A 27,914-nucleotide genomic window follows, 5' to 3' on the forward strand; every position below is an offset into this window, starting at 1 on the left:
CAATTAGAAAAAAAACAATAAGAACAAAAAAATCATTTTAAGTAAACGTTCCACCCTAAAGAAAGATATACCAATTAACAATCTACTATATATTAAAGAAAAAAAAGGTAAACATTATACACAAGAGTCCCAATCGCATAAGGTTGGACCATTTTGCCTTTCACTCCCATGTCTATTAGCGAATTGGATATGCTTTATTTATAAGTCACAAACATACTAAACTTTTGATGTAACTTCTCACTGCAAAAACCATGAAATTGCATTCAATTTCCTCTATTTTATTTATTTAACTTAATCATATGTGCTTCACTAAATTAAATCCTTTATTATTTATTCAAATTGATTAGAAATAATCAATTCTGATGCAAGAAAAAAAAAAACACACATCAAAATTAATATATTTTGTAATCAATTTCATCTTCCCTGCATCAATTAGTTTCTGTTGTTTCATTATTTTTCCTTTATTTATCTTCCCAGCACTAAATTTAGAGTGCACGTTTTGATTTATCCATTACAACAAATTGAGGCGCAATAGAATGAGCAAATCTTGGTAGTAACGGAAATGATAGAAAACACACAAAAAATAATTAACTAATTTCTTACAGAAAAGCAAAGAGAAAAAGGCAAGAAACATGGACGGTGGCACTGTAAACGTACCATGGCCTTAATTTTTGTCTTAACAAATAACAACAAAAGATAACAATAACCCTTCTCCTTCTCTTTCTCTTTCGTTTTCTCTCTCTCTCTTATTGTTTTATTTATTTATTTTATTTTTTTCTTTCCTTCCTATTCTGTTCATCTCACCGCCCTTTTTCCATCATCATCGTTGTCATAATTCATCCACACACGACGCACTTTTTTCTTTTCTTCTTTCCCTGCAACTCCTTCTCTTTCTCTCTGAATTGCAAATCTCAAAAGCCTCAAAAGTTAGAAAGAGAAAGACCGTGCTCAGAAGCAGCAATAATTCACCTTCTTTTCCAACTATATTACTCTGTCTCTCTCCTCCTCATCATCGCCGTTGAGATCTCAGGTATATACGTTACTTGAATTTCGCGTCGCTCAATTCAAAATTTCCATCTTCTCTTACACCACCTGTGAACGCTGATTTTACTATTTCTTCGTCGCCGTTGTTGTGTTATCTCAATCCTTGTTTTTGCACACTTTGTTTTCTAATTTTATCGAGTTTCGTCTGCGGTGATCTGTGTGTATTTCTCTTCGTCGTGTTCTGCTTTTTCTTTTGGTTTTGGATCGGTATTTGAATTTTCGTCGTTATTGTACTTTCTCTTTTAGGCGATTCTCTTGTTTTATTTTATTTTTTTTCTTTTTCTTTTTCTGTTTGCTTTTAATTTGAGAGGAGAAATGAAAAAAAATGAGGTGAATATTGGATGACCGGGGCTGGTGGATCTTAGTATTCAAGTCTAACGTAATTGGAGTTTCTAAGTTTAAAAATCCTTCGATTTTTTCTTTTTGAATTGGTGTTTGATCCGTTAAGACCTATTAACTCAGTGCTAAAAATTCCACGGTTTTTACAATTACATAACTGTGAGTGTAATCTTACATAGGTTCTCTGGTTTTGGTAAAAAAATGGAATGCTTTCCCGAGTTGGCTACTGTTGATTTGGTTTTATTTGAGAGAGGTTTTATTGTGGAGCAAGCTATAGAAGAGAAATTATTCTTAGAAATCTTTGCGGTTTGCAGTGATAGCGCTCTAAGGTGGTATTATTGCCCTTGGTTTACATTATCAGCCTAATCGGAGAACTTGGAAGCCTGGGACACGAATGTCATAGATGGTTGTTCTGGTAACGATGACCTTGTTGCTTCATTGGTCAAAGAAGTAATCTGCAGTGAAAATAGTGCAATTATGGAACACTGTTCTTTTGCGTATAAATTTTAATTTGCAAATGCTAATTTGTTTACGAGAAGAAGTTGCATAAAGAAGATAAAAATAAGGGAAAACAATACGGTTCCTTTATTGGTAATTGATGATATTATTTGTCGAATTGTGATTTGTGATGGTGGAGAAATGCTGAAGCTGATGAAATATGTTGATTGTAACTGCCTAATCATGGATGCTTAAATCAATTACGAATGAGATTTTTCTAAGATAAAGATGACTTTTTTTTTTTCCATCTCAAACATTACTTGAGAATATTGACAAGACATATGATGTCACTGAATAGAATGATTGGCCAAACCTTGTTATGGAAGGTACTTTGCACTTGTGATAGCCTGAAAATTTTTAAATTATGACATATTTAGGTCACTGTAATTGCAAACTGTGATCTTCGCTGAAAAGTAGTTAAAAATCTGTGTGGCCCGAGTAATCCATTCCCAGTGCTAGAAAATTGTTTACATTTTAGAGTTATCCTTTTTGCCTTACATGTTATTATTATGCTTTTTTCTGTTATATCACTCGTGCACAGTGAATTTCAGTTTTTTGTCCACTAAAATACTAGGTTGACTCCAATCCAAATAGAATCTATCTAAGTTTGGTTAGCTTATGTTTCTGTGTGTGTTTATGTGTTTGTAAGTATGTATGCATATAACAAGGACAAGTTATTTCTTTAGAATATTTGAAATATTTCTTTGTAGAGCAGTTTTAGTTAGACAACTTCTGAAATTACTTTCTACTACTTTTTATGTGAAGCGTACTTTTTTTTCCTCTATTATCAATAACATTTCTTTTCTGACATAATAATAAACCAGATTTGAGTTCTTTTGGGTCTCAATGTCTTCAAATTTATGTTCTGTTCTATATATATTTAATTCAAGCATCTCTCTGCTTACTTTTGTTTGAATATATGGCTGTAGTTCAGTTGGTTGGACTACTTAGTTTTAAAATCCCAAAGTTTGGTTTGAACCTGAATGTAGATCTGTTGTTGATCTCAACATATGTTCCTTTTTCTCCTTTTAGAAGCAGGATGGATTTGTGTGTGCTTCCACCTATTGAACCGATATCCATCTAATTCCTCCTTAGGTTCCAATCTCTAGCCTAAATTTATGTTTGTCAATGCCTGACATGAAACTTCCATTGTGCCTATGGGTATTGGAGAATATGAAAGATGGCGCATTTAATGGATGTTTGGAATTTGGGAAGAAATCTTTCTATGATTTATTCTCCCAGGACAAACTGGAAAATCTTTCAGCCCTTGCTATGGTTGATAGTTGACAGATACAGAAAACTATTTTATGTTTAAGAAAGTAAGGGCTTTTGATGCGTGATGTTCTCTACATGTCATTTGATACTCATAAGCTTTAATCATGCACTCGCATGCACAATAGTGTCTTTTAAGGGAATATGCAACTGCTTTATGTGCATAGTGACGAATGGTTTTCTTGTTCTTTTGTTTTTTGTTAACATCGTTTTCTTCATGCAGTGGATTACCTTCACATTTGCACACATTGCAGAGAGAGGATACTTTAGAAGGAACTTGAGCCATGTCTAGCTCAGCAAAAGTTTTGGACCCTGCATTTCAGGGAGTTGGTCAAAGAGTGTATCCTTTTAGTAAAGGGTTTTATTTATAAAAAAATAAGGAATATATATAAATATATATATATATATATATATATATATATATATATATATATATTAAATTTCATTGTTACTTATGCAAAGTTGAGGAGTAAAATATAAGAAAGAATAATTGAACCATTCAGCTATTAACACAACTGATTCACTATCATTTGGTCTATTTGTTGAAATTAACTTTTATCAATAAGAATCATGGATAACATTAGACTTTAGATCAGAAGGTTATAGAGATGTCATGAACTTTTTACTCTGAATACTGTTGGGTTTTGACATGAATAATTTTATGTCTTGCATTCATGTTATTTTTTACATATTGAAATATACCATATGCTTTGAGAGTTTGAAACTTGACATTCTGTAGAGGAACTGAAATATGGAGGATTGAGAATTTTCAGCCAGTTCCTTTGCCCAAATCTGATCATGGGAAATTCTACATGGGAGATTCTTATATCATCTTGCAGGTGTGTACTATATCCGATATTACCTTGGACACATTGATATGTTTGCAAGTGTATGTGGTGTGGCAGTTTTTTGATAAGGCTGGAAATTTTGGAGATAGTTGATCTTTTTTAACCCTTTGTGCAATGCTGTAAATTACTCACTTCATTCTCTGAAGATTAAAGTAGATGATAATCCACAGGGTTAGTTTAGATACAATATACATGATGTATAAGGAAAACAGCACAATCACATAACTTCATTAAGTGTGAAATATAGGTTGTTATCTTTTTTCTTTCATTTATATTTTGAGCAATTGCTCTATGTGCCTATGCAGACAACTCAAGGCAAAGGTGGCACTTATTTTTATGATTTGCATTTCTGGATTGGAAAAGATACAAGTCAAGTAAGTTTGGACTTTCACCCTCCTCCCTCTCCATCCTGAATCATGCGAAATTTATCTTAAATTACTTGTTCTCCCTCCTTAAACGAAGAAGTTGGTAAAATGTTGAAGCTTGTAGAGTTGTGCTTTTTTAAAATTTAACTATTTCAAGTTTTTTCTTTTTGAAATTTAACTATTCCAAGGTGTTTTTACTGTCTTGCTTTTAATGTATTAGAGGTTTGAGTTATTTTGAACATGGTTTACATCTGTTTGGAAATACATAAAACAATAAATATCTTTTTGACAGAATAATAGTCTTGATTGACACTGATTTTACTTCTAGGATGAGGCTGGAACTGCAGCCATTAAAACTGTTGAACTAGATGCTGCTCTTGGAGGGCGTGCAGTGCAGCACAGGGAAATCCAAGGACATGAATCTGACAAGTTTTTGTCATACTTTAAACCATGTATAATACCATTAGCGGGTGGTGTGGCATCTGGGTTTACAAAACCTGAAGAAGAGGAGTTTGAAACACGTTTATATGTATGCAAAGGGAAAAGAGTTGTTAGATTGAGACAGGTATAGTGTTCTATTTTCGTCAAATTCATTAATTTGGAGAACATGCAGTTAAACATTTTGCTTTTTGATAGATCCCTTTTGCAAGGTCTTCATTAAATCATGATGATGTATTCATAGTCGACACTGAGAATAAGATATTCCAGTTCAATGGTGCAAATTCCAATATTCAGGAAAGAGCCAAATCTTTGGAAGTTATACAATTCCTTAAAGAAAAATATCATAAAGGGAAATGTGATGTTGCAATTGTTGGTAAGGGAAATTTTCCTATTACATAATTCAGTACTTCTGTTCATCAGATGCACTTCATTTAGTTTTTTACTTAATAAAAACTACTCCGCTTTTCAGATGATGGTAAGTTAGACACAGAGTCGGACTCAGGTGAGTTTTGGGTCCTCTTTGGTGGTTTTGCTCCCATTGGGAAGAAGGTAATCAGTGAGGATGATGTTATTCCAGAGTCAGTTCCTGCTCAGCTTTATAGGTATGTTGGTTTTATGCTCCTCAAGCCCTAATGTCCTTCCTCCACTACATGCATCTGTTTTGAGAAGGTTATACAACTAGAGATTGTATTTGGTCATTTTTTTAACGAAGACAAAATAATACAATCAAAACAAATGAATTTTCAGCTACTATATTTTATTTTTTAAATCAGTAAATCATCCGATGTGCAAGTAAGATCAAAGACAATTAGAGAAGTTATTTTTAATTAATTTCTATGCTACCTTATTTTTTGTAAAAAAATGTATTAAGATACCATATGCTCTTGTTTTCATGTATGTTAGGAGAATACTGACAGAAACCTAACGCTGAATGGATATGGGGGAAGACACTCCTATTAAGAAGGGGATTAGAAAATCAGATAAAAGTTTTAGAGATGATGCCAAAAGGATCTTCTTGTAGATATATTTATTGACATTGAGCCCAATTCCATTTTTTGGTCAATGCATGGGTTTTATGCCCAATTTCTGTGTATTTTTGTGTCAAATGAGATTTGTTTGAAATCGATGGTGTTTTTTAATTTTTCTAATTCTACCCTGATGAATGAATATGCCTTTTTGCTGCTACTTATTAAATTTTAATGCGGACGGAAATTTTCTCCCTGTTAAATAACACTATCATCATACTCATTAAAATTTTCAATGACGGGGAAATGGGTATTATAGGGGGTATAAATCTCACATTAAGTAGTATGAGAAACTAAGTAGAGTATTTAAGTGTTAGTGCTCACCTCAATATAATCATCATATTAGTTAAAATATTTAATGAAAGTGTCTTGGGTATTATGGGGGTCTAGATCGCACTTTAAGTAGTATTAGAGTATTTAAGTCCTTTACTGTGCTCATTAATCAATATTAGAGCTGGTTGTTAGGGTTTCAAAAGGAAATTTTGAAGGGTTCTCACTCATAAGGAAGTTGAATGAAGTGTGACATAATGAAGTACTGTAGAGTGATCCAGTGATAGGTTGGCTTTTAGGAATGGTGTAATGATAGGATTTAGTATTACGGAGAGCCCGAGTGCTACATTGAGTAGATTGGGATATTTATTTGGTTGGGTATTGAGCAGTAAGAGATAGTAATTTTTTCAATATAAATTCGTTTGAAGTGTATGCTTCATTTGCTGTATATGTGTGCATTAGTTTTAGTTTTTTGACCTGGAAGAAAAGTTGACATCATCATGTGTTGATTAGCATTATGGTCGTGGACAATGCTTCATTCTGATAACTAAAATGAGGAATAACTCCATATGCATTCTCCTTCCAGTATTGCTAATGGTGAGGTTACCCCCGTGGAAGGTGAACTGTCTAAATCATTGTTGGAAAACAACAAATGCTATCTATTGGACTGTGGTGCTGAGATATTTGTCTGGGTTGGTCGGGTAACTCAAGTAGAAGAACGAAAAGCAGCCTGCCAAGCCATTGAGGTAATGCCATTCTAGAATCTGTTTCTTACATAATCCATCCCTTTGTCAGTTAAAAGTGGATCATTAATTTATGAATATCTGCAGGAGTTTGTTGCAAGCCAACATAGGCCAAAATCTACAAGGATAACCAGGATTATTCAAGGTTACGAAACACATTCATTTAAGTCCAACTTTGATTCTTGGCCATCTGGATCTGCTAATACCAATGCAGAGGAAGGAAGAGGGAAAGTTGCAGGTGAATATCATTTCTTCCCTCATGTATTTTTAATTGCCATTTGGTGTAGATAGCCACACTGACAAGTGTGCTATTTGATGCACTGTTAGCACTGCTTAAGCAACAAGGTATGGGTGTCAAAGGAATGGCCAAAAGTACCCCTGTAAATGAGGAAATTCCACCTTTGCTTGAAGGAGGTGGGAAGATAGAGGTGAGGTTATAATTTCCTTTATAAACTTTCCTTGGCTTTATTAATTACACCTCTGAACATGTAATATTTTTTCAATTTTTAGGTATGGCGAATTAATGGAGATGCCAAGACTGCATTGCCAAAGGAGGAGATTGGTAAATTTTATACTGGAGATTGTTATATTGTACTGTACACATACCATACCGGTGAGAGGAAAGAAGACTTATTCTTGTGCTGTTGGTTTGGTAAAGACAGCATCAAGGTAATTTATGTCCTTCAGTTTGAGGTCTGGATTCATTATGATTGTGAGGATTGTAATTTTCAATTTGATACTATTTCAGTGCCAAACACTCTTAGGACTGAACTAGAATTTGGATGTATTGGCAAATATGTTTTTGTTATTTAACTTGGTTGAAAACTTATGGCTGTGATTGTCATTGTGAATATTAAAGCCTTAGCTTTATTTACTGGTGTCTTGGCAAGATATCTTTGGATACATGTGATCAAACTATACTCTGTTAGTTACCATGATCTATATCTGTAATGTCATTTCATATCAAACAATCTATACCTGGATAAATTATATCCAACTACATATCTTGACATATACATACATGCATGTAGTAGTGCATGCCAGGCTCACACACACACACCTTTACATAGATACATACATAGATATATGTGTGTGTGTGTGTGTGTGTGATATATGTATATGTCTGGTATCTTGACTCTTGGAAATAAAATTGCAATGAAAATAGGGGGACTGGTGAATGTTTATTGGGTTAAACTACTTTTCTCCCAGGAATTAAATTAAAGCAAAAAAGTAGAAACTTATGAAAGTTGCTATAATTAGTAGTAGGATCTTTTACGGAAATGTTGTTTTTGCTACCCATTAAAAATATGGTAATTAATATTTAATTCTCGTTCTTTAGTAAAGGAATAGTGCTCGAACACTGGGTAACTGACCACTTTACTGATTAGCATCGTTCAAAAAGTGGTTAATGAGTAATCACTTATTAGTCAACTACTTGAGACTCATTTCGTCTTGAAGATATAACTTGTCATAAATCATTATCTACAATTAAAATATTTATTGCTTTTCAGTACCTATTGTTTGTTTCATAATTATTTATCCCTACTTAATTCAATTTGAATGCTTTGACCTTCGGTTAAATTTACTATTCAGGAGGACCAAACAACTGCTACTCGGTTGGCCAACACAATGTATACCTCATTAAAGGGTAGACCTGTACAGGTATTGTAAATACTAGTGTCAATTTGAGGATGTTGCTTGGAAAACGTGTATAATTCACATTAGTTTCTTTCAGGGTCGCATATTTGAAGGCAAAGAGCCACCACAATTTGTTGCTATTTTCCAACCAATGGTGGTACTTAAGGTATCATGACCAGAACTATATGTTGCTTTAAGTAGTATATAGTATATCTCAAAAAAAAAAACTTATTATTTTATGACATACACGTATTTTAGGGAGGATTGAGCTCCGGGTACAAGAAATTATTAGCAGACAAAGGTGCATCAGATGAGACATATACAGCAGAGTGTATTGCACTTATTCGAATCTGTGGAACTTCTATTCATAACAATAAATCTTTGCAAGTTGATGCGGTATGTACCCATGAAAATATTTTCTTTTTTCCTCTTCATCATGTATATTTATAGGACATGTATTTTTTCCTAGTCCTTCGTAATTATATCATTCTTATACAGGTGCCAGCATCGTTGAATTCTGCTGAGAGTTTTGTCCTGCAGTCTGGCTCTACAGTTTTTATCTGGCATGGGAATCAGTGTTCTTTTGAGCAGCAACAGCTAGCAGCAAAGGTTGCCGAATTTTTAAGGGTAAGGTCTTGGGATCTAGGTTTTTGTTCTTAATTTAAATTATTGAAGCACTTCCACCAAATTTTACAGCTTAATCAATTCTCAATTTTGTACAATTTAAACTCGTTTGACTCTATGGTAATTCTAAAGATCCGTCTTTCCTCATTAACTTTAGTTGAACATGTTGGAACCGGAAGACTCAGTCCCTATGCTCATTCCTTTATATAGAGTGGTGTGGACACACACAATATGCCCCTAGGGATGAATCATGAGTTGAGAGAGCTTCATTTTGAAGTTCAGATCACTATTTTGATTGATATATCAAAATTATGGCCGCGTGACATAGAATTGAGGCTGGATACGTGCTTGTTTTCTTTTTCTTTTTTAAAGTAGCTGTACAATAAAATCTTTTAAAGGATAAAAATGACGTTGGGTGTAAGTCTAGCCCTAAGTATATCTTTCCCGTCCTTGATAAATTGTGGTCTTTTTGTTTTTGTATTTTCTTTTATTTTACTTCAGCCTCGGCAAATTTTTTTAGGTACTACCTCCCGTAATTCTAGATGTCAAAATTAACGTTGATGATGTCATAACATCCCATATAAGCAAAATCACCAAAAGTGCCACATCAGCATATGATGTCATCAAGGACCATACCAAAAGAATAACATATTTAAGGATTAAAGACAGTAAATGATATATTTGTAAAGGACCAAAGTTAAAAATGGCATATTTGTAGAAATTAAAATGAAAAAACAAGTAAACATATTAGAAAGACTAAGAAAATCCTATAAATGTATGGGGGAGAAAAAAAGTTTAGTCCGGAAGTCAGAATGGCCTGTTGGCTCCTTTGGTACCTATTTTGAATTTGAATATAGGCAGGGTAAGCTGACACGCTTTTCTATTATTTCTTGCCTCCATCCAAACAAAGTTGTTTGCTTAACATGACGATAGAGTAAATAGTAGGTTTGCTATATACATTATTTTCTTACGAGAAAACTGTCGGTAATCAGCCTGGAGTTACTCTAAAGCATGCTAAAGAAGGAACAGAAAGCTCAGCTTTCTGGTCTGCACTTGGAGGAAAACAAGCTTACACCAGCAAGAAAGTTGTTAACGAAGTTGTCAGAGATCCACATTTGTTCACCATATCATTTTATAAAGGTAACCTTTTTTTGTCATGTTACTTGTTATATAATATTATTATGCAGTTGCATATTATTGACTGATACACTGACCATTTCTCTTTTTCCATTGTGGGTCCACCAGGAAAGTTCAAGGTGAGCTTTGTTACTGCAACTTCATTAATTTTTCCATATTTATATGAAATTTGTATACAGTAAGACACAGGAGAGTCTGAATGTATTCTAATTAGTTATTCTACCCTGCAGGTAGAGGAGGTTTACAACTTCTCTCAAGATGACCTGCTACCAGAGGATATCCTTGTACTTGACACACATGCAGAAGTGTTTATTTGGGTCGGTAATTCTGTGGACCCAAAAGAAAAGCAAAATGCTTTTGAAATTGGTCAGGTAACATGCTGAATGGCATATGGCTTTTATTTTGTATATTTTCTTCTGCTTGAAGTTGTTGATGCATACTCGACCATTTCCTTCAGAAATACATAGATATGGCTGCATCTCTGGAGGGACTATCTCCACAAGTACCAGTATATAAAGTAACAGAGGGGAATGAACCTTGCTTTTTCACAACATACTTTTCTTGGGATCATGCAAAAGCTGTGGTATGTACTTAAACATAAAATTAACCCTTTTCCAGTTTGAGGTGTCATGTATTTTCTTTGAAAAATTAATCATTTTCTTATACAAATCATCGTTTAATTTAGCTTCATTTTGTATGTCTTTGTTGGTTGAGAAGAGGACAGTTTTATTGGTTGACTAGCAAGTTAGTGATATTCCGTGAAATTATTTTATTGTTGATAGGGTTCTCAAAGTTCTGAATATAACATAGTGCAGCTCCCATGTATGAAGAAGTTTAGTTAGTGCTGTCTATGTGCGTGGTGGTTGAGAGACTTACCAAATAAATTTACCGTGCAGGTTCAGGGGAACTCATTTCAGAAAAAGGTGGCGTTACTCTTTGGGATTGGCCATGCTGTCGAGGTATGGCTCAACTTCTCATTTTTGTGTGGTATAATTTGAAACATGCAAATTAATCCAATTTAGAGACTATTGTGTCATATTTATCGAAACCAACTTAAAACGAACTTGAATAATAAGCAATGTTTTTACTTTCAAAGATCCAACTACTGATATGTAACCCAGCCCAGGCTTCTTTTGTATAAATAATTATTTCTTTCTCCAAGTAATGGGTTGTATAGGCTTGTGCAGATGCAATATTTCCAGTGCAATAAATATCATGCCTGATTTTGATGTTGGCATTAATTAATATGCTGTATGTTCCTCTACTGTCTAATGAGACTTTGCTGATTCTGGTGATAGGATAAGTCAAATGGATCAAGTCTGGGGGGACCAAGACAAAGAGCTGAAGCATTGGCTGCTTTGAACAATGCATTTAGTTCATCATCTGAGAAAGCATCCAGTATGGTATGGTTACTTCTATAGATGATCGAGTTTATAGTCAATGATCTTTAAACCAAAAGTATATTATATGATAATTCAGTATAACAAGTAGAGAATATCAAATAGCGTTCTCTTTATTTTGTTAATGGATGTTAAACAGGTGAAGTTTTAGAATTCCTTTTGCTCTGAATGGATAAGTGAGAATAAATTAATGAGTGGATTTACTTCAATAAAAATCACCCCGAGTGGGGATCACCTGTGCTCTTTGCGGTTTCTGTTGTTTTGGTAATCTGGTTTCTGGTCAATTATCGTCAGCGAACTAATTAATCTTGTGTGTTCTTTCAGACACAAGATAGATTGAATGGGTTAAGCCAAGGAGGACCAAGACAAAGGGCAGAAGCTTTAGCTGCTTTGAACTCTGCATTTAATTCATCATCTGGTACAAAACCTGTAACTCCTCCTAAGGCATCTGGAAAAGGTCAAGGATCACAAAGAGCAGCAGCAGTGGCTGCTCTTTCATCAGTTCTTACTGCTGAAAAGAAGAAAATATCACCCGATGGTTCTCCTGTGGCTAGCAGTAGTCCTCTCACAGAAAATAGCCCCACGGGTAAGAAAAGTATTTTTTTTTTATCTAATTGTGATGTTGAATTCAATGGGTTTGCCAAGTTGAACATTGCAACACCCTGCTATGATTTTTTGTGTTTTTTTCTTTTGAATAATTAATTCAAATCCTTTTGTTCAATTCTAATGTTCTTGTTTGATGATTTAATCATATTAGTATATTCTGCAATTGTCTTTACCACGTGCAAGTAAACTACAAGTAGTGGAAACGTTGTTGTACAGTAGACATATTTGGATGAACTTTTCTGCAAGCACTTTTAGGGAGGAAAATAATAAGTAAAAATTTTCTGCAAGCACTTTTAGGGGGGGAAATAATAAGTAAAATTTTTCTGCAAGCACTTTTAGGGGGAAAAATAATAAGTAAAAATGAACTAAATTTCTCTTTAAGTTAAAATTGAGTTATACATGATCTAATTTTCTTCTACTAAAAGTATGTATTGAAAAGTTTGTCATACATACCCATTGTACTACGTTCTTGAAATACCTTAGACTTTTTTCAGACTTCTGAGTAGAAACAGCACATTCCAATTTAATAAATTTTGAAGTTTTTCTTTCCCGTATTTGGAACCAAACAATTAAATGCCTGCTTTAGATTAAAAAACAAATTGACTTGAACAATATTTGTTAAAGTTCTTGCTGCAGAAGCTAAAAGTGAATCCTCTGAAGTTGAAGAAGTTGCAGAGGCCAAGGAAACAACAGAGGAACTTGCCCCTGAAACTGCTAGCAATGAGGATATGGAACCAAAACAAGAAAACGTGGAGGAGTCGAATGGTAGTCAAAGGACGTTTACTTATGAACAATTAAAGACTAGATCTGGTATTGATGTGGCTGGAATTGATCTTAAACGGAGGGAGGTTAGTCGCTTTGTATTGATTTTTTATATTAGATTAAAATTAGTTTGAAATATAAGCTCCCCACCTGAAATTTGTAGTGATATAAAATATCAAAACTCCCGAAAGGGCATCTTTAATTGCATTCCACTTTGGCGAAGATATATTATTCTGTTAATTTTATGCGTAGATTGAAGTAACATTTTTCTTTGTTAATTTTTACTGGTCAGGCCTATCTATCGGAGGAGGACTTCAACACTATATTTGGAATGGAAAAAGACGCATTTTATAAGTTGCCAAGATGGAAGCAAGACATGCTGAAAAAGAAATTCGAATTGTTCTAGACTTGCAATCTTTTGTTACTATAGCTTTCCTCAGTCATCTTAAAATGCTCTTATCCGTTGGATAGGGTTTTAATGGGTATATACCATAGTTTGGGTTCATATGATAGTGTTTTGCTTTCGGCCTATATGATGGACGTAGCTGTGGTTAGTGTCCAAGTTTGAATGTGAAGCTGCATGGAGAGTGATTTTTAGTTTTCTCCTTTTAGATTGCCGCTGCTGCCTCTTGCAATGTTTGCATATTGTAGCAATGAAGACACTAGACAGTGGTGAGCTCCAATTCTTTTATTTTCTCAAGTTTGTATGTATTTTATATATCTTGTGCTATTTGCTTTATAATTTCTTATTGGTTAGAAAGGCGGGTGTATATGTATTGTTTTTTTTTTTTCTTTTTTTCTTTAGCTTTTACACTTATAACACAACATAATCAAACATAAAAAAGTTTGTTATTTTTAGTTAATTTGTTCTATCTAAATACTGTTATCTTTATTATTATCATTTAATTGCTGGAGCTTTTGAATTTTGGATAACATTGTATATTCGTTTTGCTAAAATGGAATTTATTTACTAGGGTTGTTTAATTTATAAATAAAATTGTATGGTATAATATAAGTTTGAAATATATTACTTTAGAAAACTTGTTTAAATATGAGTAATTGATTTTGAAGTTTATATAAAATGGCGTTCTTTTAAATGTTACTAGAACTACTCTAAGGGAGATATATTAAAATTTACTTAAATTACCTTCGTTAAATTAGAACAGTTCATTACTGAACAAATTAAACATTCGACAAGTATCTAGGATTAGCATTTGGTTTTAATATTGATTGGATTATATACTAAGCTGTTGAATATTATATAACTACTTATTCATAGGAGAATCCTCAATGCCAGACTAACATGACACTCGATCCTGACAGTCTTTATTTTTCTGCGAATACTAAATATATGGTGACGAAACTGGTTTAAAATTTTCAAAATTGATTAACTAAATTTTAGAAGAAAGTAATATATCTTATTATGGTTTGGCTTAATTATTCATAAAAATCAAACAAATTACATTATTCCTTTTGGCAGTGTGTGATTGTGTTTTTCCAATATTATTTTGCTTTCTGATTGTATAAACAATTTAATACGAATATTTTGTGATTCATGATATAGTGTGGGCTTTAGAGTTTTATAGAGATTAGGATGTTTCACACTCCATCTCCAACCCATTCACCTGATTCCCAAATTTTAGAAAAATGTTAATTTTTTTTAATTAAAAGTGCATTTAATTGTTAGAAAATTAAAAAGAATCTGATTAAAGATTCCAGTTTAGGGTGATTTAATATGCACCTTTAACTTTTTAAAAAATTCATTTTTTAATCTTAAAAAACATTTTTTTTTATTTTTTTCTTATTCTTATTAAAGTATCACTTTAAACTACACTCTTTTAACATGATTTTAAAAATTGTGATTTCCGAATCCATTCATTATCTTTTAAATTTTATTTTTATATTTAAAGATTAATAATAATATAATTTAAAATTTTAATATTATTTAATATAATTTTTTATCTTAATAATTATTAAAATATATTTATCAAAAGAAATAATTAAAATAAAAGTAATAATAATGAAAATAAAAATAGAAAAAATTATATAAAATTTAGTTTAATATGTTTAAATATAATAAACTATGTTAAAATAATAAATTAAATAATTATTAAAATTTAAATAAAAAACAAAATTTTAAAAGAATTTCGTGGATATCCATCCGATAACATGTTAACGCATCCGATAAACAATTTTTTTTCTAATTTTTTTATTTAAAATCATAATTATTTAATTTAATTAAAATTCTAACATTATTTAATATACTTTAATATTTTAATGAGAATTTAAAAAATAATTCATAATATAATAATAGTTACATAAAAATTTAAAATTAAAATAATTAAAATAAAAGTGGTAATGATATTAATATATTTTAATATATTAAATTATATTAAAATATTAAATTAAATCATCAATTATTAAATTTTAAATAGAAAAGTAAATTTTGAAAAACTTTCAGATATCCAAATCCGAGGTTAAAAATTTTGTTTATCGGATATCAATGTCCCATAAAGTTATTTTTAAAATTTTTTTATTTAAAGTTTAATAATTATTTAATTTAATTTAAAATTTTAATATTATTTATAGTATTTTTATATTTTAACCATTTTTAAAATATGATTTATATTTTTAGAATACTTTTATTAAAAAAGTTAAAATTAAAATAATTAAAATAAAAGTATTAATAATCAAAGTAAAAAAATATTGAATTATATTTAAATATACTAAATTATATTAAAATATTAAATTAATTTAAATAATTATTATATTTTAAATAAAAAACAAAATCTGACAAAAAAATGGTTTATCAATCTAAATTAACTTATATGTTAACATATTTGGATATTCGATTAACCAATTTTTTTTTAATTTTTATTTATTTAAATTTTAATAATTATTTAATTTAATTTATAATTTAATATATTTAAATATATTAAATCAGACTTTATATTATTATTTTTTTCTTTTTTTATTATTACTACTTTAATTTAAATTAGTTTTATTTTTTAATATAACTAATATAATAATAAAAATTATATTTTAATAATTATCAAGATAAAAATATATACTAAAATTTTAAATTAAATTAAATTATTATTAAATTTTAAATCAAAAAATAAAACTTTTAAAAAGATTATAAATGAGATTTTGAAATCCACAGATTTTAAAATCAAATCTGTCAAAGGGTATAGTCTTAAAAGATGCAGGAGAAAAAGTTTATATATATATATATATATTAAAGTTAAGAATTGAATTTTCCAAAAAAGTTAGAAGTACACGACAAACATCCTAAACTAAAATTGTTTAAGAATTTTTTACCGAACTTTTTTAATTTATACAAATTAAATGTATTTTGTAAGGTTTAATAGCTTATTTTGTTCCTAGTTTTGGTGTGCATGTATGATTACGAATGTATACATTGTTCATGCATGAATGTGTATGTATTCATGTATGCATGTATGCATATGTTTATGTGTGCATGTATGCATGTGTGAATGTGTGCATGTGTGATTGTATGCATGTTATTGATTTTGTTTCTTTCTTGTATTGATTTTAATTTTTTGGTATTCATTTCTGAGTTTACTAATATATTAGATTTCGTTTTATGTTTTGATTTGAGATAATTTGCTAGAAAGTATAAGGAAAAGTGTATTTTTAGACAATTGGAATTAATTTGGAACTTGAAGAAACTGTGCACATTATAAATATTTGATTCAAATACCTTAGGATCCCAAAAAGGACTTAATTTTCCAAGATGTCTTCTTGAGACAGTATGTTTTAAAGCTTCAAATTGAATCTAATGCCAATATACATTTTACCTTTACTCTCAATTCTGATTTGTTCAATTATAAGTGATTAGGTTTAAGTTTTCCTTTACTCATGTTTTTAGATGCTATATAAAGAAGTGCGTCGGCCCAATATTAAAGAGAAAGAGCCCCAAATCTGGTGGCCTAGAAACAAGAAACTAAAGTCTCTTTCTCTCGAAATTTCTCCAAATCAGAAATTAGGTAAGAATGAGGAGAGTATCTCTGCCCAAGTCTTCTGCGAAAGCGAGAGGAAGCAAACATTGTTCATACAACATTCCGGCGTGTTTGTCAGCGGTGAAGAAAAGCCCCGGCATGATGGCGAACGGTGGCGACTGATAGGAAAGAAGACGGCAGAAAGAAAGGTTACAGTTTTAAAAACATATTTAAGGTTTCACCAAAAGAACTTCTTTAACTTTTTCTACTGACTTTATTATTATTATTATTATTATTATTATTATTATTATTATTATTTTTATTATTTTAGTTCCTTTAACCTTTTTTACTTTTTATGTTTGATTTTATTCCTAGTCAAAACTTTAACATGTATTAGACTCTAATCTTTTTCTTTGTTATAAAACTTTTGTGTTAAGCATCGGCAACACAATAACTTGTATTATATATTTGTAATATGTGGTTTTAATACCTCAATAAATGATATGACGGTATCAATTCATACATATACTAAAAAGAATTATAATCGAAAAATATAAAAAAAATATTTTATTTCTTAATATTAGCGTCCCAAATACTACAAAGTTTAATGCTGATGGCTCTGGTGTGGTCCTTTGTAGTTGAAAAAGGACGTAAGCCAGAAAAAAACAGTTGCATAAGAGGATGCATGATTATGATTCCACATCAGTTGAAGTTAAGACGATAATAGAGTTCCATGGTTTCTTCCGAATCAAACAATGGAAACTCACATGCAAATCTTAAAGTCCTTGTCGAAAAAAAATTCAACTTAAACCTCTTTTTTTCTTTCATTCAATCTTAAAAGAAAAACAAACGACACATGTTACGTTCGTGTACGAAACAACAACTCGCCTCCTTAATCGGTCACGTTTTCTCATTACATTAAACTTAAAAGTAATAAAGAAAAAAGTAAATATTTTTTTAATAATTTTTTGACAACACATATATAACAACTTCTGAATGATCTGTTTTAAATATTTTTTTAAATATAAATTCAAATAAATTAATAAAATTATAAAAAAAAATGTTGTCATATATTTTTACATTTAAAATGATTATAAAAATTTAAGTAATAAAAAAATAGTATGAAAAAAATTATATATATCTCTAAAAATATCGTTTTTACAGAGCTCGAAGCAATGGGCCTTGTTTGGGCAGAAAAGGCAGACGATGCAGTTTGGGAGGAGAATGCGGCTAAAAGCGCGTTTGGGCGGCTTCTGTGCTTGGTAAAGCTGGAATTCCAAAATTTCAAAACTAAACCATAAATGTTAATGATTAATGAGCAGTGTAATAGCACATGCGCTTTACATTCACTCCATTTTTTTCTCTTTCTTTTGGACTTTAACCTCCAAAAGGAGCACCTCTCACACGCCTCCCACGCCCCCATTCACATTTCTCATAAATAAAATAACTGCTTTTAACAACTTTTTCCTCCTCCTAACCCTATTAATAATTATGTTCCAGAAAGTACTTAAAGATTTCATGAAAATAAACTTAGTAATTTCCAGTTTTAGTACTTTCCTATTTTGATTCCATTCTCAATGTTATATACTTAACTATTTTTTTTATCTTTATATTTTAATTAATTAGTAAACTGATAAAAAAATTTAAAAACAAGATGTGACATTGACATGAGTGAAGTTACAAGGTTAATTATTGTAAGGTCAAATTCAACACTGCTACACACAAATAAAACTGTTATAATAACAGAGGAGAGATGGTGGCAAAATTATTTTGTAAAACTACTGTACTTTTCTGAAAGCAAGTACAATAAATGGAAGAATTTTTAACTTTTTTTTTCTATTTTGTTTTATTTTTCTAGTTTTTCGATTGTTGACAATCACTATAAACAAAAGAATCAATCACAGAAGAACAAATTTGGTTATTAACAATGGAATTTAGCTCAGAGTTACTCACACCCCGTTGAATTATCAAATGATCCCAAAACGACGTCGCGCCCAATGCGAACGAACTCGGTTCCGGTAACGGCTCGCTCCCCACGATCAAATCAACGTTCTTCAACACGAACTCGTTGCTAGCGAGTTGACTCAGAATGGCCGAGTCTGAAACCGAATTTTTCCTCTTGAGCTGCACCGAGGCTCGCACAATTTCCACCAGAGTCGCCTGGGAAATGCGCCGGATCCCGCGGGCACCCCCCATCATCACCGCGGAGTTGACATGGCGATGAGACTGAGTTCGCTCCGAGTTCCTACCGCGTTTGGGGAAAACGAAAACCGAGTCCGGACTCCGATTCCTGAATCGCCCGAGTGGGTCGTTGAAAATCAACACGCTGCTAACGTCCACGAGCATGACATGCTTGAAATTCCTCCTGACTCGCCCGAGCAGCATGGGGTAACACGCCCAGCGTCGTAAGCTGAGTGGAACTCGGTCGAGGAAACCCGCGAGAGAATTCTCCGGGTCGAGTTCGTCGGCGTTGAAACTCAGCACCGAGCCGTAACTCGCCCGAGTGAACTTACTCTGGGAGCTATTAGAAAAGCTTCGAATTTTAATCCCCCAGAGGGGCTCTCCTCTTCCGGGGGAATTGAGGAAGGGAGAGACGTCGAAGGTGGAGTCGGAGGGGCGGGTGGAGTTGAGGCGGGCATGGAGAGTAACGAGGGAGAGGAAGGAATTGTTCTCGTCGTGAAGAAGGGAAGCGAAGGAGGGTGAGGAAGAGGGGAGGATGAAAACGACGTCGGATTTGGAGGTGAGGCCGGAGCGGTGGAGGAGTCGTAGGAAGAGGCGGAGATGGGGGATGGGGGTGTCTTGGGAGACGTGGCAGAGGAGGAGGTGGTTCATGGCGCGGGTGCCTCGGCGGTAGAGGGTGCCCAAGCGTTGTAGTGCGGGGGAAACGGCATCGTTTGAGGAGTTGTGGGGAGTGTAATGAGGTTTGTGAGGGGTGGAGGGTTGGAATGTGGAGAGGGTGAAGACTAGGAGGATGGTGAAGAGGAGAAGTAGACATATGGAGAGTGTGGATTGAGCTCTGGAGAGAAGGGTGTTAATGCTGCTTCTCTTGAAAGAAGAAGAAGAACAGAGAAGGTTGGTTTTGGTTTTGGTTTTGTTTTTGATTTTGGCAGCAATGGTGTCTTCTGGAAAGAAAACCAGGAGGAAACCCATGACTGTCTGTCTCTCTGAATGTTGCCGATGATGTTGGTGTCGGTGTTTCTGTAGGGTTTTGGTTTTCATCCATTTCGCTTTCAATCAATTATTCTCTAACTGTGTGAGGCTTTCTACTTTCTACTCACACTCAGTACTACGTTTTCTTTCAAATACTTTTACAACATTTTTTAATAAATTTTTTATAATAAGATATATGTTATTATTTTATTAAAAAATTTACGTTTAAAAAATATTTAAAACATATTAATTATTAAACATGTATTTTCAAAAAATTATTAAAATGTTTCGTTAACATTTTTTTTTCTTTCGTTAACCACAAACTGTTTTGTATTTAACTTTCCACGCATGGGCATATTAATATATTAATAATTTTTTTAACAGTTTTTTTTATTAAAAATAAGAATAGCATGACATTTGTAATGTTCTTGGTAGGTTTTTAGTGGAAGTGACATATGGACGAATCGAACATACACCGGAATATGAGAGGGATCTGGGGACTGTATAGGAAAGAGACTATACAGTTGAAAAATAGTTTAAAGGAATTGATTTGGCTACTCATATCAACAAATGCATTTGTTTTTTTAGTAACCTAACTTATAAGAACTCAATTGAAAGTCTCGTGTTAATGTGTAGAGGTGTGACAACATTTTCATTTTACAAGTTTGACAAGAATAAAATAGTATTAAAACAATAAATTTTTATAATTTTTTTGAAAATAAAAGTGAAATTAATGTAAAAGATTATATATATCAAAAGTATTATTTTTCTTTCTATAATAGGTTTATTAACAATTTTTTTAACTTTTTTTACAATAAATTGTATTTTATTTATCTGTTCAAATTTAATTTTAAAAAAATAAGTCAATATTAAGTTATTATATTATAAAAAAATTGTTAAAAAACATTTACATTCTTTTTATTCCATTACCAACACCTGTAAATTCTTCCATTAATTCATTTGCCGTGACATTGTGTTTTTTTTTACACGTCATTTTCTTTTACTACTATTTCGCTCTATCTTTTATTACTACTTACTTTTCTTTTCTTCAAAAATATAAAAGTTGTTTTTTATTCAAACCATTATACATACGTGCATACGTGGAAGTTGTCAAATGCTGTGAAATACCTTTTTTTTTCTCCTTTTTTAAAACATGTTTTACATTTCTTTATATTATTATTTGGTTTACAAATTAGTTTATTTATTTGTAACGATAATATAAATATAATTTGATAAAAGAACATGTATCGACGAACAATTAATTTTCTTAAAATAAATTTTAACTTATAATTATAATTCTATTTTAAGTAATAAATTTTAAATTTAGTAGAATTAAGATTTATATCTAGTTAAATATTATAAATCCGTTTTATATTCAACTTGAATATAAAAATTTGAGACGAAAAATTTAAACAATAAATTTGTAAACTTTTTTGTTTAATTTATACTTAATAAAATTTAAATTCCCACAATTTTTATAAAAAGTTATTAAAATAGAAAAAAAAAATTATGAAACGATGTTTAAAGTAAAGGAAGAGTGGTGATGTTATGGGAATATATTAAGAAATAGGGTTTGTTCTGAAAAGAAGGAAGAGCATAGGAATTTGTATATAAAAGTGGGAAAGGCGAAGGAATAAGAAAAAGGCGAAAAGAGCAAAGGAATTTTTCTTCTGAAAACAAGAAAACGACCACTTCATTCACTTTAATTTCTTCAACTCAATTTTATGGCAAAAATAACTCATTTAAACAACATTCACCCCTTTTGTTATAAAGGAGGTTTATGTAGATTTTGAAATTTCCTTCCAACATAGTTTTCATCCATTCTATTATTTATTTTAGTCCTATTTATAGAAGTATGTCTAGGGTTATAATATTAAGAATTTGAGTACATCTCCACCCTATCATTTATTATATTATACTAGAAGTACGGTGAAGAGGTTATAAAAAAGTAGAAAGTTACTTTACCTTTATAAAAAGTTGGTTAAAAGTATTCATATTTATTAAAACGATAATGATATTTAGTCAACATTTTTTTATAACATTTGAATATCATCTACGTGTCATTCTGTGATTGGTTTATGGTGATATTTATGATTATTATTATTGATTGTGAAGTAATTTTGGTTCATAGTGTCATTCTGTGATTGGTCCATGGTGATGTAATGTTTAAGAAATGACATGTCATTGTTGTAGTGTTTGCCTTAACATTCAAAATGAAGGGTTTCTTTTTTCTTTTAAATAGAAAAGAAGAAGAATGTAATAGAAAAAAAGGAAGAAGAAGTTACTTTAGATTCATTTAAAGAAAGTTTCACTTAGTAAATGGTGGTGTTTGTTGTGTTCTGGTATTCATTTCTTGTTCAACTTTCTCATGGAATGAGAAAGAAAAAAAATGAATATGTTTCAGAAAAATGGGATTGCTAAATTATAAAAGTTGGAAACGTTGTCAGATGGAGAACAAGATAGTTTCATACAACTTAGGAACGAGAAATGGGTAATGCGAATTTTTTTGGGTTGGTCTTATATTTTGTTGATCTTCAAATTTCTTTCACAGTGTTTGTCTTCTGTTGCAAATCTCTCTTTCGAAATTTCTAAATCCCTTTTTAATATTCTTCTTTCAAAATCTCAAATCTATAATTTCAATTCCAGACAAATATATTGGTCTTATGTCTTTTTTTTATAACCACCTTAAACAAATTAGGACATTACTCCATTAGTTAATAATTAGTATGAAAATTTGTATGCTATAATTAATATATGAAACTGTGACTAGTTATTTTCTACAAAAATTAGTCTTTAATATTTATAGATAATGTAATATTTAATGATGTGTATAATAATGTAACTTTTAAACTTATTATTTCAATTAAATGAATGACATTAAATAGTCATTACAGGGAGAAAAGTGAAAGTTAAACCGTGTGTAAATCATAGCTAAAAAAAATGTTCTTAAAAAATAGGTTTTTTTTTTTTTATTTAATTTAAAACAGACTAACAAATGTTTTTGGATATGATAAGTTCGATACCATGTTTCGAGTTGTCATAATATCCTAACAATCTTTCCCTCAGACAACAGTGGACTAATTTTACTTCTCCCTGATTTGTCAATTGTAAGAGGAAATGATAACGCAAGTGAATGTGTTTACTTTTACCATGCATGACAAATTTTTTGGATAGTTTGATAGTTGAAATATTGTTACAAAAAAATTTGTGTGGCTTAATTTCTAGCCTTTCAAATATATCAAATATTCTATTATTTAATGTTAAACAATCAAATATTATATTAGTTATAATTTAAATATTATTATATTTTGTGTATATATCATTCTTTTAAAATAGGAAGAATTATAGGATCCTTTTATATATATATATGATACACTATTTTTTAAAATAATACATCAAAATTATTTTTGATATACTATCAACAACCAAATATTAACATATTTTACAATATAAGAATTAGTGTTTCTTTATTTTATTAAATATCAATAAAAATTAATAAAAAAACATGATTTTGAAACTTTTACTAACTCTAAGAATCATATTTTTACTCCTTAACACTAATATGACAAACTATTTCATTTTTTAAAATACTTTAACCCCTCAAATTTACTAATTACGAATTACAAAAATTAAAGGGATTTCTTTAAAGTTAAGTAAAATAATAATTTTAGTCTTTTAAAATTAAAAGAAATTGTTATTGTAGTCTTTATACACTAAATTTAAGAAGTGAAAACGAGATTTAAAAACACTTGTTAATCTCCCAAACTTAGTGCTTAGAAACTAAAACTATATTTTATTAAATTTGGGTGATGAATTTTTTTTTTAATTTAAGGGCCTAACAAAATTTACCTCAAAAGTTTAGGATTGAAAATATTAATGAAAACATTTTCTTTATTAAGAATTGGAGAAAAAATAGCAATGATCCAAAATGCAATGTAGAATAAAATAAAATAATTGATAGAGTTAACAAGTTCACTGTGTGGTCCGTCCTTGAACACTACGTGATGTGTTGAAGAATAGTGTATAGGACCACTTCTCGTATTTATCCAACCTTACACTCTTATAAACCATTCATCTTTTAAAACCCCATTTGAGGGACACTATCCTTAACGGAGACACTTCCAACGTTCATTTCATATCTATCAAAACAATATAGCAAAACCACCGTCAGAATTTGAGTATTATCACATTAAAGTTACACATTGAATATAAAAAATTAAAAATTAAAATAATTTTTTTTATAAAAATAAATAATTGACTTTGAATTTTGTCACTACAATAATTTTTTTTCCTTACAAAGTGGAAGAGTTACCTTGCAAAGACTTCAAGACTTCAACTCCACAAACTTCTTTAATCTTTACTTTTCAAAGTGTTTGTCTTCCTCCTTAGTATTAGTCCTTAGTAAGGTAAACATGAGTTGTGCCTCCAAAAGACATTTTAACATTCAAGTCATCTTCAAACGTCACAAAGTATTAAGGGTATTTAAAGGGAATGTAAAAAAGATACCTCAATGATTGTGCTACTTATGATTTATTACATTTGTTGGCCCTTACCTGGATGGACCTAGGTTTGGACTCAGTGGTCCATTTACCTTATCTAAATTAGTGTTTTATCATATTATACTAAGTTATAGAGTAGTCAATATGTCATTAGTTTTGATAGGTCGATGAGAAGTCGACTAAACTGCCTAGTGGTAATCACATACCATCATATTTGATATGTTTAGCTGCATGCACTTAATACGTATTTGGTTATATTTTGTGTTATATCATCCTAGGACGAGACTAATGTTAACGTGGTTGAGGGGTACTCAGCCATATACCTCATCCATATACAATACATCAGTCATTCAGTTTTTTCATAACATGTTAAAGGCGTGTAAAAAGCTTCAATGAAACAACAATAGTGAGTCCTTAGAATACTTGTTGACCCTAATCTATGTATTTGATAGTTGTCCTGTGGAGTTTTGCGAGGAAATTTTGTATATTTGACTATAACCTTACATGTATAGTAGTCACACAATGACAAAGAGTTTGTAATGGTTTAGTGTTAGGGCTAACGTGGTGAGGAAGGTGAATGAGCATGATTGACGTGTGGTGCATGAAATGTTGTGCTACTTCAAAGGGGAATAGTCACGACTCTTAGGCTATTTAACCTAATTCTCTTGGCCCATTTAGGTGGAAGGCGAATCGTTACCAAAATTATTATAAATAGAGGCCTCATTCGACCTAATTCACCACCAAGTCTCAAAAGATTGCTTTGAGGCTGCCATTTGTGTCAGAAAAATGCATCCTTTTAGAAGTCGATAACTTTGAGGTTGAGTACTTATAATTCTCAATAGCGTTGTACTAGTTTAAACAAGAGTTCTAATTTTAGGGAAGAGTCAAATAATAATAATAGTGTTATAGTCGGGTGTCAATATTGTCAGATGTGACCTCATCTCGTGGTATGAGGGTGGAGACAAAAGTTGTAATGGAAAATAGGAAGAACCCTAAGGAACACATCGAGTTTAGGTTACCTAAAGGAGAGGGTATGAGTGGGTGGACCCCTTAATTAAAATTCATTTCTCTAAGTTTAGGTGGTCTGTGATTTTAAACTCTTGGTTAAACAACACCTATGTTTTTTTATAAGGGAGTATCCAAGGACAATGTATCTCTTAGGAGGGTAAGCATCATTAACAATGTCTATCATGGCCGAAAGGGGTATGAAGATGACTTTTTCTTTATATATATGGCATTTTTTGTTTTGTTAAATGTTTGCCTAACGTTCAACGAGTTCATAATAGGTGTACTTAGGCTTTTGAGCATAGCTAAAACGTAATTACATTCAAACAATTGGGGTTGCCTTAGTGTGTAAAGTAGTGTACCTATCTCCTTCTCTTGAGTATTTTTTGTATTTTTATCTTACACAGCCAAGGGATCCGATTACTTGGTTATCCGTGGTGAGTAAGCTTGATACCTGCCTCTTAGGTGTCTACTCCAAATCGTTCAAGAAATTTAAGAATGGGTTCTTCAGGGTAATAATTAACTTTGTCAATGACTCACACTTCTTTGATGAAAATGATAATAAGAAAATCTCCTTTTATTGGACTGAAAACCCTCTTAGGTATAAGGAATGACTGAAGGATATCCTATTTGAGAAGGATCGGAGGATAGTGCGAATATTGGAACAACTCCCAAAGAATTTTTCGACGAAGAACACTGTTAGAGTTTACCTGTGTATTAGACTAATTATTAAGTTGCATGGTTAGTGCAGATTAGACTGAAACTTAAACATTTTCTAAACTGATCTGAGCATTTTATGGTGCTTGTAGGTTATATGGCTTAACATTCTGCTAAAGTAAGAGCGGATAAGGACATCTTCCGCCACCTACGGAATCAATTAACTGATAAGGCCAAGAAGATGAAAAACTATTGTTCCCAAGCAAAGGGGTGTTGGAAAAGATAGAAAGAAATTAAAGGTCGAGCTGCTTGGTTGTGGAGAAGGTGTGACTTCAAAGAGTAAATCATCTGACTTAGTGGTTTGGAAGGTCCTTCTGTCATGATGAGAAAAAGATGACATATCAGCTTAGAAGACAATAAGTTGAGCTGATGAAAGAAGTCACTACCCTTGCTCAAACTATGATCGAATTTCAAAGTTGGCCTCTTGTTATCAATTAGAGGGTAGAAAAGTTGCTACAAAAAGAGTTAGCCAATGGGAACAAGATGAAACAGGCCGAGGACCTGATAATCTTGTAAAAGATCCGTTAAGAGAAGAAAAATACCTAGACCATTTAAAATAATAATCACATGTTTTATCTTTTTTAATATTTTTATAAAATAATAAATATATTTTCTAACTTGTAAAAGAGATTCAATAAAATAGTAGTAATCTTTCTATGTTTTTAATGAATAACATTTGTAATAATTATTCTATTAAAAATAACATATAAATTAAACTATACTTTTTTTTTCATACAAGATAAAACTTTTTTTTATTATATATTAACTATAGGAAAAATTACAATGTAGTTAATGATAAACCGTCTTATAATATAAATGATTATATTTGTGCACGTATCAAACATATAATTAAATTTATTTATATTTATATATGATTTTAATATAATTATATACATGTTGTTAAGCAATATAACTATAAATACAAATAAAATAAAGAATATCGGTAATATTTTATTAATTATATAGAATATCCCAATGTTTATTTTAAAATAAAAATATATAAATTATTCATAAAAAAATCGTAGAAGGGATGGAATTTTTTCATAGTCATATGATTCCATTTTTATTTATTAACCATTTTTAATTGGCTTAAATCCTTAATTGGTCCCATGTTAAGAGGGAATTTTCAGTTTAGTACCTATTTTTAAAAGTGTATATATTGGGTCCCCATGTTTTGCAATTTGTGTCAATTTAGTGAATTAATGACACTTCAAACAAATTTGTAACAGCAATTGGAAGGTGTCCAAACATGTTCAAACAGTTAATAAACATGTTGCAACTCAAAATGACTTGTCCACTTGCAATTTTCAAGCCAAATTGATGGTTCAAAGAGACTAAATTGACACAAATTGCAAAACATGGGGACCCAATGTATACACTTTTAAAAGCGGATACTAAACTGAAAATTCCCTCCTAACATAGGGACCTCATTAAGGATTTAAGCCTTCTTAATTTTTATACTTTAAAACTTTAATTTTTAATCAATTTTTATTTAATGTTTTTAATTCGAATAAAACAATAGAAAGTAAGTGACACTCTATTAAACATATGAAAGATATGAATATTATT

At 31.1% G+C, this 27,914-nt stretch overlaps 2 protein-coding genes across 4 annotated transcripts; one reads left to right on the forward strand and one right to left on the reverse strand.

Annotated features, from left to right (window-relative positions):
* Window positions 1-714: 714 nt before the first annotated feature.
* On the forward strand, window positions 715-13,768 carry LOC106771972 (villin-3). Of its 3 annotated transcripts, XM_022784873.1 has the most exons (25): window positions 716-1,030; window positions 1,698-1,798; window positions 3,377-3,493; window positions 3,893-3,992; window positions 4,307-4,375; window positions 4,695-4,931; window positions 5,003-5,180; window positions 5,277-5,409; window positions 6,689-6,848; window positions 6,933-7,083; window positions 7,173-7,273; window positions 7,356-7,514; window positions 8,439-8,507; window positions 8,581-8,649; window positions 8,742-8,879; window positions 8,982-9,110; window positions 10,100-10,247; window positions 10,353-10,363; window positions 10,475-10,615; window positions 10,702-10,827; window positions 11,141-11,203; window positions 11,543-11,647; window positions 11,969-12,230; window positions 12,875-13,098; window positions 13,305-13,768. In XM_022784873.1, exons 3-25 carry the CDS (start codon window positions 3,438-3,440, stop codon window positions 13,416-13,418), a joined length of 2,943 nt encoding a protein of 980 aa, XP_022640594.1. In that variant the 5' UTR covers window positions 716-1,030; window positions 1,698-1,798; window positions 3,377-3,437; the 3' UTR covers window positions 13,419-13,768. The 3 variants fall into 3 exon arrangements, with proteins under 3 accessions (XP_014513543.1, XP_022640594.1, XP_014513542.1); XM_014658057.2 differs by lacking the exon at window positions 1,698-1,798 and having other exon boundaries at window positions 715-1,030; window positions 12,887-13,098; XM_014658056.2 differs by lacking the exon at window positions 1,698-1,798.
* Window positions 13,769-18,801: 5,033 nt separating this feature from the next.
* LOC106770090 lies at window positions 18,802-20,231 on the reverse strand. Its single transcript, XM_014655916.2, has one exon. The coding sequence runs from the start codon at window positions 20,191-20,193 to the stop codon at window positions 18,829-18,831; it is 1,365 nt and encodes a 454-aa protein (XP_014511402.2). The 5' UTR covers window positions 20,194-20,231; the 3' UTR covers window positions 18,802-18,828.
* Window positions 20,232-27,914: the final 7,683 nt, after the last annotated feature.

Source organism: Vigna radiata, chromosome 8, assembly GCF_000741045.1.
Source record: "Vigna radiata var. radiata cultivar VC1973A chromosome 8, Vradiata_ver6, whole genome shotgun sequence".
Taxonomy (NCBI): Eukaryota; Viridiplantae; Streptophyta; class Magnoliopsida; order Fabales; family Fabaceae; genus Vigna; species Vigna radiata.

Excerpts from the sequence above, each read along its gene's own strand:
- LOC106770090 (XM_014655916.2), bottom strand. The coding sequence starts at position 20,193 with ATGAAAACCAAAACCCTACAGAAACACCGACACCAACATCATCGGCAA.
- LOC106771972 (XM_022784873.1), top strand. The coding sequence starts at position 3,438 with ATGTCTAGCTCAGCAAAAGTTTTGGACCCTGCATTTCAGGGAGTTGGT. Across the intron at positions 6,849-6,932 it reads CAGCCTGCCAAGCCATTGAG|GAGTTTGTTGCAAGCCAACA; the intron begins GTAATGCCATTC and ends GAATATCTGCAG. Across the intron at positions 7,515-8,438 it reads TTGGTAAAGACAGCATCAAG|GAGGACCAAACAACTGCTAC; the intron begins GTAATTTATGTC and ends TTTACTATTCAG.